This window comes from Lolium rigidum, chromosome 6, assembly GCF_022539505.1.
Source record: "Lolium rigidum isolate FL_2022 chromosome 6, APGP_CSIRO_Lrig_0.1, whole genome shotgun sequence".
NCBI classification, from domain to species: Eukaryota; Viridiplantae; Streptophyta; class Magnoliopsida; order Poales; family Poaceae; genus Lolium; species Lolium rigidum.
The window spans coordinates 98,050,282-98,062,583 of NC_061513.1; the positions used below are offsets into that span (position 1 = coordinate 98,050,282).

At 43.3% G+C, this 12,302-nt stretch overlaps 2 protein-coding genes across 2 annotated transcripts; both read right to left on the bottom strand.

Annotated features, from left to right (window-relative positions):
- Positions 1–796: 796 nt before the first annotated feature.
- Positions 797–9,104, bottom strand: LOC124661166 (SAC3 family protein A-like). The gene is made up of 13 exons (XM_047199025.1): positions 9,036–9,104; positions 6,809–7,609; positions 5,221–6,051; positions 4,780–4,878; positions 4,492–4,595; positions 3,503–3,677; positions 2,907–3,365; positions 2,631–2,771; positions 2,415–2,474; positions 2,117–2,247; positions 1,898–2,031; positions 1,567–1,796; positions 797–1,475 (listed from the first exon to the last, which is right to left on the bottom strand). The coding sequence occupies exons 1-13, from the start codon at positions 9,087–9,089 to the stop codon at positions 1,377–1,379; spliced, it is 3,318 nt and encodes a 1,105-aa protein (XP_047054981.1). The 5' UTR covers positions 9,090–9,104; the 3' UTR covers positions 797–1,376.
- A 1,166-nt stretch (positions 9,105–10,270) lies between these two features.
- Positions 10,271–10,835, bottom strand: LOC124661208 (histone H4). Its single transcript, XM_047199069.1, has one exon. The coding sequence runs from the start codon at positions 10,833–10,835 to the stop codon at positions 10,524–10,526; it is 312 nt and encodes a 103-aa protein (XP_047055025.1). The 3' UTR covers positions 10,271–10,523.
- Between the last annotated feature and the right edge of the window lie 1,467 nt (positions 10,836–12,302).

Consider the following 12,302-nt stretch of genomic DNA (forward strand, 5'->3'; position numbering starts at 1 on the left):
CCCACACCTGACCGGCGACCGCGTCATCGTACTCGTAGGCTGCCCACTGCGGCATTACATGGCCATCCAAGCACGCGGGGATACGTTGCTGCTTCTCGCTGCCACGATCATGATGCCACTGGGATTCCTGTGTTAAGACTGCCCATGGGTACCTGAAAACAAGTGCTGTCGTTAGGAACGCTTCGTGATCGATGCCATGCCAGTAACACTTTCATGTGATGCACATAGCGGTTCTTGTGAAAGATGTTTATTACAAGGGGCCCTTATTATAAACACATGCACAACCATAGATGTGTATGGTCCCTTTTCTCTCATACTGCCATTTCTTTCATGTGATGCACATAGGAGTTCTTGTGAAAGATGTTCATTACAACCAAGGCAAAAATATCGCAAATCACTTGAGATACTTCCTCCGATTCATATCGCAAATCACTTGAAGATACGTCTATTTTAGCATCAAGTAATATGGATCGGAGGGAATACTTAAAACGTAGTGCAAGCAATCGACTGGGACACTTTGCAATTATTGACTCAACCAAGCAGAAAAACCATGCATCGGTTGTTAATTACACAACTCTTTTGACAAATTGTGCTTCATGAAATGGATTAAGCCTTTTTGAATTGTTATATATGCAGCAAAAAATATATTATACAAAAAAAACAAGCAAATAGGTTCATATCAGAATCATCCAACTCAGACACAAGACAAGCCAGAAACACAGTTCCAATACTCCAGCGGATTCCGCAAGGATGCGGTTTACTCTACATTGGCATAGTAACATAACAAGTTTCCAGAGAAAATTACCACGATTCTGTTACTATCAAACACATTTCTTCCCTTAAGGGGACAAAATTTCGGAACAATATCAGTATACCTATGAACTATTTGCAGTTGATCGGTCAAGAATAACTGACATCAGAGCAACCTCTAAGTGAAAAAAAATTGTACACTACACTGAACTGGATTGACCATGTTCTTGACAACAACATATACACTTGGCGTCTAGCTGACAGTACAAAATCATGCCCAGGCTTATATAACTTTTAGCAGGTGACTCATAGCTTTTAATGCTACCCGTCATATGAAAATCAAAGAGCTGGATAGTTATCACGCCTTGCCAAGTTTCGATGGCGTCAGAGCACAATGTGAGGCTACTAAATAGTTGCCTACCCACGTGCTGTGTGCATCAAGTTCATGAGACCAATTCGGTGCAAGAGCCAGTGCTTCCCCTCTCATCGGATCCATTTCATGTGTCTGTCCTGCATTAATAGAGCGTTCCTCTACTAGCATTGGCAGTATGTACTAACACAGTACATCCAAAGCTTAGTGCCCAAGGAGTAAAACCTGCTCACCAAATCACCCAGCCTGGCATTGTTTATGATGCCCGCGCCAAAAAATCATCCACGGCAAGAGATGCATCGCCATGCGAAACAGCATTATCAGGTTCCGGCATGAATAGAGATGCAGAAGAAACCTGTCAAGGATATATGCATGGCAGGATGTTTTAAAGACCACAAGATAACACAAACACTAGCGCACGAAATTGAACTGGGTACAAGGTTTACTTTTGTGTCTATCTGCAACTCCCCATTGTTTCCATCTACTGCAAGAATAGCACCATGTGCTTTCAACCATTCTTCACATTCTTCCAATCCATCAGCTACTTCAACCTCACAAACTTCAACAACCTTCGTGAACCCCAAAACCCGTGCAGCATATCTCACAGGCACAGTTGGACGATATGATTTTGACATGCATTTTATTGCCTCAAAACGCATCCGCTCAACATAGAGGTCTGTAAAGCGAATAGCATAAGTAGCCACGCATCAACTTACTGAAAATATCTCAAATTGACAAAAAAAAAATTGGAAAGGGGGCAATAAATATCATCTTTACCCATAAGACATGAATTCAACCCAGGCGCTTTCTTGTATAATTTGAAAAACATGACATAGTTTCCAGATGAAACAGCAGAATGAACAGCAAGTGCATGTTTGACTGTTTCGTCTAGCTTGGCTTCCTTCGACAAACTGAGAAAAATGGATTCATCAAACATGGCTAATGTGGCAACTGAATAGCTGATTTGTGTATGCACTTATTATGCAATAGATATACCTTGCCATGGATGAAAGCAAGTCTCTTTTGTTGTTAGAGTGTAACATGACACATAGCAAGTTGTAAGCAGAGAACTCGAGATGACAGCCTGAGATCCCTTCGCCATATAACCTCGTCAACTGGGATTGGCACTGCCAAGAATTGCAATAAAAACATATTAAAAACTAGTCTGTTGCTTTCAATCTCTTTTGGGCGGCTGGACCATCAATATAAATTATCAAATAAGAATACAGCAGCCGGTTTTAAGGAACTAGAAAATGAAATAGAGCTAAGATGAAGGAGAACAAGATAGGCCAACCTGATTATATTCAGATAAATCTCCCGCTTGAAGTGCTAATCGTGCATGAGTTTCGTAAACCTGAAATAAGAATAGAACAATCAAGATGCAAGCTATATAGAAGAAAACCAAACGATTTTAGAAAGTCAGACTGTTGCCCTCATGAAAACTGTGGATAAATTGAATACTGATACTAAATGCAGTATAACACAATGGGAGGTTGTTATCAAGGAATACCTTGACAGTCAGCTCATTCTGAATCCTCTGAACAGTAAGATCTTGCCTAATAGACTTCAGTTGATCACATTTATAGAGGTAATTCTTTTCACAAGTTTCAACCATGTGAAGAGCTTTCTCTAAGACATCTTCTGGCCTTACCTGCAAAAGATGTGATCAGAAAATTAAAGCAAGAAAACACCAATACTTGTTAATAATCTCTGAATCTATTTCTGTATCCGTGATATGTTTTTGTCCAGCCTAAAGTTTACAAGGCAATTAGCAAAGCATGCTCACAGTGGCAGGATCAGGTGCTGATGTAAGGCGCAGATATCGTTTCTCAATTTCCTGACATGTTCCCTTGATTGTCAGTGCATCCCAGTCCAAATCCTCCACTGCCAATGTAACACCATCTCCATTAATTTTGTTGGGAAGCATCGGCATAGCTTTCCTTATGTATACATTGGCCTTATGTGGTACGGAACTTCCAGATTTTGATGATGCACTCTGACCACGTTCAAAGCGCTTTGATCTATGCTCCCGCCGTTTCTTCTCCTCTGGTGAATTTGTTAGTTGCATTGAACTGGCATAATATTTCGCAAGATCCTGCTCCTTGTCGCTGTCGCTTGAAGCATTTCCATTTTTGTTTACATTTGTACTACCACTAGTCCGCTGCTTTTTAGAGGGCCTCTGACTCCATTGGCTTGAAGGAGCTTGACGGGACTGGACAAATCTCCCAAGATCCCAACTGTTGCCCTGCAATATATGCAGCCAAAAATTCCAGAAAGAAAATAATTTGAGTAAACAATAAGCTTAGGGCAATGACCATATTCAAATGCACAATTTTCCTAAGGAGGATTTTAGTAAACAAACTAACCCATCTGAGGGCTTACCGTTCGCTTAGCAGCTTCCCAGGTAGAAATGTTACTTTTTGCTGGTTCTTTAGGAACCACTTCCACCTTGTTAATGACCTTTTCATCAGCAACAGGCTCCCACCTACTTTTCGTACGTCTACTCGGGCTCCTCCTTGGTGTAGAAAAGGAGAAGGGACTTGAATCCTTTCCAGTGCTGCCAAAGGATCAAGACAAATCAGGAATACATAATTGGCCATAAGCTTAAGTCCTCCGTAAGATTTAGGAGCTTCTCAGAGAAGCGAAGTGTCTTTATACTGAAAATCTGAAAGCCCCTCCCCACCAGCGTGGTCCATATGCCAGTTCCAGGGATCTCCAACCCACAATATAACACCTAGTGACCTAGACTACAAAGAATCCACTGAAATGTCAACAGTTCTCTCTGGGTGAGACTCATTATGCATCCAGGCTGCTTAAACAGGCAAAATGACTCACACACACCCTGTTCTCAAACTGAAATTACAAACTTAAGCGAATGTGTTATGTTCTCCCACTTGTTTCTACGTATGCCTTCAATAATTCCTACAGAAAATAATTTCCTTTTGGTGACTGATGCCCATGATGCTACTTCGATGGTAGTACTCTTAGTTAGATACAGTAGTTTCGGTCTTCAAACAAAAATTAGGTTCAAGTGATAAGGAAAAATGTGAAATTCAATTCATGCAGGACCAAATTTAGGATTTCACCAAGGCTCAGGTGTTAGGAAAAATGTGAGAAATTACATTCATGCCAGAAAAGATCAAGGATTTCGCCAAATTTTAGATTAAAGTGTGAAAAGGTGAAATTCCATTCATGCCAGATAAAGCAAAGCACCTTACCCTCTTTACATAACAAAAATTGATGGTGATTAGCTTTATATTTCAATATCCAAATCGTAAAAATTAGTCAAAGAAGATATACCCAACGATTTATATATTATTATAAGGCAGTGCACAACCATATGAGTATCTGAGTATATGAATGCTGGTTACCTTGTCATATCTGTGCCTGTAGCATTTTCTGGCAAAGCTAATAACGGCTCAATGTCCCAGTTCTTATTATGAAGGGTACCATCAGCAGTTGCCTTGGTTATTATCTGATATTATAGGAAGAGAAAAAACTTGGAAGTTAACGAACTTCTTGATAAACTAGACAGATTAAAGAACATTTAATTTTAATAATGCACAACCAAAATCAACTAAAGATTTTACTTTGTAACTTTAATACTTTATAAGCAATATCAGGCAAGCAGAAGCAAAGACAAGAATATATTACTAAACCTCCTTCATGATGATTCGGGTGGCAGATCTCTGGGCATCATCCTTACAACGGGAAAGATTCCGCTCAACATAAGTACAAAGTGAAACAGGGAAAGCTCCCTAAACAGCAAGAAAATAATGCAAAATAGTCGATTAGTAGAAAGATATCAAGAATAATAAGAACACCAATGCTTGACACTGCAAACATAAGGTGTTACAGACACTTCCTCTTTGCAATATTTGAATCAGGGCATTTATACGGAGAGTCAGGACAACATAATTCAGCAATCATAGATTTGTAGTATTGCACTCTATACAGTAGCATTTAAGATTTAGCAAGTATACATTTCCTTAGATTTGTTTTCAGTGCCTAAAGGAGTGAGGACTCCATCAAGCTTAGCTTTATGATTATAGCATAACTGGTGCTCAACAAAAAGAATGGAATAAATATAATATATTCACCTGTGCTGCAGCTCCATGACCTGCCTTCACATCATTCTTGGGCACAGAAACACCAACATAAGCAGGTTTTAGCGATGAAGCAGCTTGTAATTTTGACTCTGCTTTGGGCAATGCCATTGGGACATCTGGAGCTATTCGAGGGTTTGTTGGGATCTGAACTTTATTTACCCTGGTTGCAGAACCCTGCAAGGTTGGCTGAGAGTTTTCGTAAGTATGATTTACTGAATAAACATTTGAGCTTTGACCTTGCACATGCAAAGCCTTCTGTTGATCGGCTTGGTTATTTAGTGGTAACTGACTATAATTTGCAGAGCTTTGTTGGTATGCAAGTGCCTGGTTCGCATACTGGTTCTGAAACCCATGTACTGAAGCTGTCTGGTTAGTATACTGATTTTTAAAACCTGGAGGGCCCGATGCCTGGTTGATGTGCTTGTTTTGAAACCCTGGGGCACCTGATGCCTGGTTGACATGCTGGTCTTGAAACCCTGGGGCGCCAGGTGCCTGGTTGATGTGGCTTTGAAACCCTGAGATGCCTGGTGCCTGATTCACATGCTGGCTTTTAAACCCTGGAGCACCTGGTGCCTGGTTCGCATGCTGGCTTTGAAACCCGGGTGCGCCTGGTGCCTGGTTGGCATGCTGGCTTTGAAACCCTGGAGCACCTGGTGCTTGGTTGGCATGCTGGCTTTGAAACCCTGGAGCGCCTGGTGCCTGATTGGCATGCTGGTTTTGAAACGCTGGAGCGCCTGGTGCCTGGTTGGCATGGCTTTGAAACCCTGGAGCACCTGGTGCCTGGTTGGCATTCTGGCTTTGAAACCCTGTGATTCCCGCTGCCTGTCAATTGGTAGCAGTTAGAATTTGGAGCCCTACAAAATAAATGCTAGTGCTAGTATAAAACCTGGAACAACATGCTATTGAACAAGAAATACAGGAGAAACTCTCCTCCCAAAAGAGAAGGAGTTAAAATGAACTATAACACATGCAATAAAACCATTCAAAATAAAAGGCCTATCACATGTCCCTGTGACCTTTATGGACGCATTAGAAATTAAATGATACATCAGTTGTCACGCACTACAAAGTTTCGATTGACTAGACTAAGTAGATTACACAACAGGACCACAAGGCCTGTTAAGACTACCCTTCTAGGGCAAGGACAGTTATGGCAGTACATACCATAAGAAGACTCATAAATCATAATGTTCTATAAGTGTATATGGAAGAGCATGTATCACTACAAAAAGAAAAAGGGGAATGGAATTTTGAACGACCACAAGTAAAAAACTTGAACTGGGACATAGGTAAAAAGTTAAGGATAGTGCCACAAATGATTTTATTGCAGTGGACGTGTAGCTTTGTTTAAGCTGAGTTAAACAAAAAAGAGAATAAGGGATGGACACACCAATATCCTGAAGCCACTACACTATATCAACCATAATGTCCATAAGCAGTCACACGAGGCTACGTTTACAGGAAAAAAATCCACATGAGAAGATAAGTGCAGGTTTAGGGTCTTCACACGCAAAAGGACTGCAAAAAGTCATTCGATCTATAATTCTTAAAAATAAGAAACCAAATAGGAGTAATATACCTGCAGAGGAGGTGCAGTAGATGCAACTGTATCATTTTTCCATTGTGTGGTGCCTGGTGGAGGTGGCTGTGAGCTGGGGTGTGCATAACCAGAACCGGCACTAGAAGCTTTTGTTTCGGACACACTGCTGCCAGCGACTGCAGAGCCTACGGAGTTTGGTGCAGACTGATCATAATAGTGAGACCACTGGGTGTACTGTTGAGGATAGTGAAAAGAATTGGTGGGCAGAGAACTAGAATTCTGGGCAGCGTTAGCATCTGATGGATTGTAAGTCTGATATGTTTGGCTGTGAACATCTCCAGAACTTCCTCCACCCCAGGCATTGTTCTGATAATAATAGTTGTTGGTTGCATATCCTGGCGCGGTCTGATCAGCACCAGCATTATAATATGTGTTACTTGTAGGACCAACATAAGATCCTGAATTCTGAAATGAAGTAAGAGGCTGATAAGCAGCACCTGAACTTGGATCTACTCCTTGTTGAACAGTTGAGTCGTTTGCAGCTTGTGGATAGTTATAGTAATAATTTGGATACTGTGCAGGATTGTAGCCAGGTTGAACAGAATTTGAGTATGGCGCATAAGTATTGGTTGCATTACTTGTGCCCACAGCCGGTTGAATCACATTATTTGCACCACTGGTCGCATTTTGAGTAGCTCCTGAAACTGAGACATCCCTTTGTGGATCATAATAAACTGCGCTTTGGTTTGAATTATCCACTGGATAGTTCCAGGAAGTCCCAGTTGAAGAAGACCATGGATGATGGCCAGATGCTGAAGATTGGTACGGAGATGAACTTGCCTGCTCCATGAACAGAGAAACTAGTCAGCTCATAATTATGTATCATGACAAAAAACAGGTATCAGCAACCACTGTTCTAAAAGGTTTTGGCCTACACGCTAGACATCACCAGCCCACTAACAGCCACCTAGCCCGATTAGGTGCTAAGCAGCAGCAAGTTTTAGAATATTACACCCATTTGATGAAAATATGGGAGTAATCATAAAGATATTAGATGTTTGCTATTGTACCGAGAGATCCTCAACAATAATGCATGACCACATGAAAGAAAATCATATTGAATTTTTGCTTTTAATATTCCAACAGTTGGCACTGTAGCTTATATAACATGGCTCCCTGACTTTACAGCATGCATTTACAGCCTATACAAGGCAGAATTTCCTGCTGGTGTGGCCAATTTTTACAGCGATAACACGTGCACAGAAAGGTTTAAATGGCTAAGGTAACAAATAAATGAGTATTCCTGCTATCAGAAAACAATGAGTAATTCCTTGCAAAAAAATAGGGATGGCATCAGTGAGACACTCCACATCAACCAATTAATTAATATACACAAATAACAAAATGACAGCATTAGCTGACTGCACACTGCAATTAGCGCGGTAGTTCTTAGCAGCCAAACACAAATGTTAAACAGATGAACTTTTTCTCTCAATTCAATTCTTGGGACAGTTGAGTTTGCATATAAATGTGGCATTCACCAAATGATTTGATGTTCATTCAACGCATGATAAAAAGAAATTGACTTATGCTGAAGTACTTCTTTGTTATTTTACAAACAGACAACCCTAAAGTTACATCTTCACAAGTATGGCCAAAGCCATGGCCTCGTGCCATATGACACACTTTCCTTGAAAACATAAATCAATGTCAACCAGCCGTAGATGCCAACCATGCATTATTGGGAACAAACAATTGCCGAATGAACTTGCCATACATATCTATGTGGTCACCTAGGTCGTCTTGACTAAAAACATTGTCACATTCAAACTCAAAACAATTTCCAGTATGTCATCGAACATGAGCAACCAAGTTGCAGCCAACATTAAGCTTATAGAAGGCAAGCACTCCGAGTACTTGGACTAAGTACCAGGAGGGCTTAATCACTATCGCTGTTTGTCACATCAAACTACATCGGTTCTTACGGTTGCTAAACTTCCTACACTTGTGAGGCAGTGACATTAGCAGAGCTAGATATCGAATACTCGAATACCATTTTAACCAGCTATAACAAGCTATCCACGTGGCTGAGTGGACCTAAATATCCCACAGCAAAGCGAATATCAGATATTGTAATGCTAGTCAACAAGCATCCTGGCCATCCCATCTGCATCCAGGAACAGAACGAATGGCACGCAGGTCCAGGAAAGGAACAGAGCGGAAGCAAATGCCGACGAAGCTAGGTGCAGGAGCAGCGGAAGCATACCTCGCTGGGCTTGGCGCCGGATCCGACAGCCGCCTCGCCGCCCTGGGCCGCCATGGCCCCGCGCACTGGAGCGCCGGAGCTCGAGCCGAAACCCTAGCAGCGTCACAGAAGAGCAGAGCCGCCAAATTCGCCGCTGGTACGGACAGAGCAGAGCGGGATCGAGCGCGCGCGCGCGCCGAACGGAGGCACGTTGGGAATCGGGGGCTGTGGGGGCAAGGAGGGGCGGCGATTGGCCGCGGGGAGGATTCGTTTTGGGCCGCGCCGGCGGTGGAGAAGGGAAGCGTGGTGTGGGAGGCGGCGGATTTGATTGGGGATGCGTGCGACCGTGCGAGTGCTGCGGGAGGAGGCGAGTCGGGTCGGCGAATCGGAGGGGGAAGAGCCGGCGACGAGCGAGGAAGAAACATGTGGGTGGGTGGGCAGTGGGCTTGGTTTTATTGGCGCTGGGTTGGTTGGTAGACGATGAATGGGTTGGGCATTTGGGGAGATAATGGGCCTGGACCCAGATCGGTTCCGTCAGGCAGCCCATGAAACTTTTTTTTTAGGTGACAGCGCAGGAAAGTTTGGGAGTAGTTTTCTTTTTTTTTCCCAGCTAGTACATTAGAACAGAATTCAGATGGGGACTTGCTCCTAATCAAAAAATAAAGATGGGGGGCTTGCAATTTTCTTAGGCCAGTGATTTGGATTCATCATGCTTTGCTGCGATGAACCGGTTCGTGTAGTCGATTATTCTCTTTCACAGCTAAATAGTAGTCCATCCAATGTCCAAACGAACGATCAGAGCAGCACAATGGCATGTCGATTGCCTCAATAATGGAGGGAGCAAGGAGACAGTTCGAATATGGTGAGAAATTCAGTGAAACCTACGAAGAGCAAATCCAAACGAGTTCACATCAACAATAAGGCTGTAAAGATGACACAAGGTTCGCACACAGCCACGGGAAAAACATGACGAAGATTTGCAGCGTCCAAAACTAGAACCATGCGGCAGGCTCAGTGAGCAATCAGACACTGCAATATTTCAAGGGAAAAATTCAAAAAAAAAATGCACCACTTTGCTAGATCTGGAAACAAACTAAGGCAAGATATGCAGGAAACGGCCAAAAGAAGAGAGGATCAGTGTCAAACACAGCATAAAAGGAATGAGCAATTGTTCGTATCGCAATATCTGCTTCAGACAAAATGTGGTAGCCAAGAGTAAAACACAACAGTGAGAAGGGCACCAATAGCCTGATTCATAGCTGAAGCATAACTTTGTTAACACTGAAATCATACAACTCGGCAAACACCATATTTGCCCATCACAAGTTGAGAACAGCAATCGAAGCGAACACTGAACAGACAACAATCTACTACTGCTGACGAAGCTACGACTACTGCTACCCACGGAACCAGGAACCGAACACAGAGCTTCCTCCTCCCCTCCAATTTCTTGACCGCGAGCCAAGACTTCCGGCACGGCCATCCAGCGCCGCGCCGCGCCTCCTCTGCTCAGCCGCCGAAGCCGTAGAGGGTGCGTCCCTGGCGCTTGAGCGCGTAGACGACGTCCATGGCGGTGACGGTCTTGCGGCGGGCGTGCTCGGTGTAGGTGACGGCGTCGCGGATGACGTTCTCGAGGAAGATCTTGAGCACGCCGCGGGTCTCCTCGTAGATGAGCCCGGAGATGCGCTTCACGCCGCCGCGGCGCGCCAGGCGCCGGATGGCCGGCTTGGTGATGCCCTGGATGTTGTCGCGGAGGACCTTCCGGTGGCGCTTGGCGCCGCCCTTGCCCAGCCCCTTGCCGCCCTTGCCGCGCCCGGACATGGCTGCTGCTCGAAGTTGGGGGATTTGGGGATTTTTTTTGGAGTGGAGTTGTTTGGTTGCTGGGAGCGATGAGTGGGACGAGCGGGGAGGAGGGCGTTATATAGGGTGAGCGGGAGTTGTGGGGGTGGTGTGGGCCGTTGGATGGAGAGGAAATGGATGGGCGAGATTGCTGTTTCGTGAGGATGGCGCGGATCGGTGACGTGGACTTGGTGCGGATCGGTGAACTGGCAGGCGGGTACCAAATTTCGTGGTTTGGGCGCCCAGTTTGAAAGCGCCACGGGAAAAGTGGCGGGGTGTTCTGCAGTGATGCTTCTCTGGCTGCTGGGACCGTGGGTGGACACGTGGAAGAGAATTTGTCACGTTAGAGCCAGCGGCCTGACACATGCACGCCAAAGTGACTTGGAACAGGAGGTGGTGTTTTGGCACAAGGTGCATATGAACATATTATATAAAATACAGAATAAATATAATTTAAAAATGTCACAAAATATTAGATAAAATTTTGCATGTACATATGGATATTCTATATTCGCACACAAGTTTTCAGGGGAAACGAACATTTTATGTGGTCTATATAAAAAGACAAAAAATGTCTTGTGAATAGTCACATTTTGAACATTAAAAATTGTCTTTTTTGCACGGGACATAAAAAATTTCTTTTTTCCCGAAAACTTGTGTGGGGATATAGAATGTCTAGATGTACATGCGCAATTTTATTTCAATTTTTTTAATATTTTAAAATATGTTTTTACATAGTAGGTTCATATGCACCCCTGAGGCGAAATAAATAACCCCTGAAACAAACCTTCCCAAATAAACAACTTGGAACAAACCTGTAGGACGATCTTATAAGCTGAACACGTATGCGTCATTCTTCAGCATTGGTTCAGGTGCAGGGGCACAATACTAAGAAATTCCAGAGGTGAGGTAGTGGCTGGTCGTTACTGTCCTCTAGACCATCTCCTGTCCCCAGTTTTTGAAGGGACTCGAACTCATCGAACATTTGGGCTGCAGACATATAGTTGTTGAATCGGATTCACTGGAATTGGTTAGAGTATCTACCGTGTTTCCTAAAGCGTCCCCTAAACAGCGTCGAATCGAGCGTTTGGGATGTGTTTTGTTCGTGCCGCGTTTGGGGACGTTGCTCTCCAACCGTGTCCCTAAACACCACCCCCAAACTTTTTTTAATATTAAAATACTTTTTTTGTTTTTTTTATTTTTATTTCAATAGAGAGAAAGAACATTCCACGAACTAATCCATAATTGGAAACATGGTTTACACAAACTAAAACATAGTTTGGAACATGGTTTCCACAGACTAATACATAGTTAAAACATTGGAAAATGAGAAAACCTAACTAGTGTTGGCATCGCATATTTCGTATGTTCGCTGCCAAGAAAGAACATTCCCAAGCACTCTAAGTCATCCAAACTGGAAAATCCAGCTGGTGATTATAGCCATGTTGG

Coding starts and splice junctions, on each gene's coding strand:
- LOC124661166 (XM_047199025.1), bottom strand. CDS start 9,089: ATGGCGGCCCAGGGCGGCGAGGCGGCTGTCGGATCCGGCGCCAAGCCC. Junction 3,366..3,502: donor GGGAAGCTGCTAAGCGAACG/GTAAGCCCTCAG, acceptor CATATATTGCAG/GGCAACAGTTGGGATCTTGG. Junction 1,797..1,897: donor GTTGAATTCATGTCTTATGG/GTAAAGATGATA, acceptor TTCGCTTTACAG/ACCTCTATGTTGAGCGGATG.
- LOC124661208 (XM_047199069.1), bottom strand. CDS start 10,835: ATGTCCGGGCGCGGCAAGGGCGGCAAGGGGCTGGGCAAGGGCGGCGCC.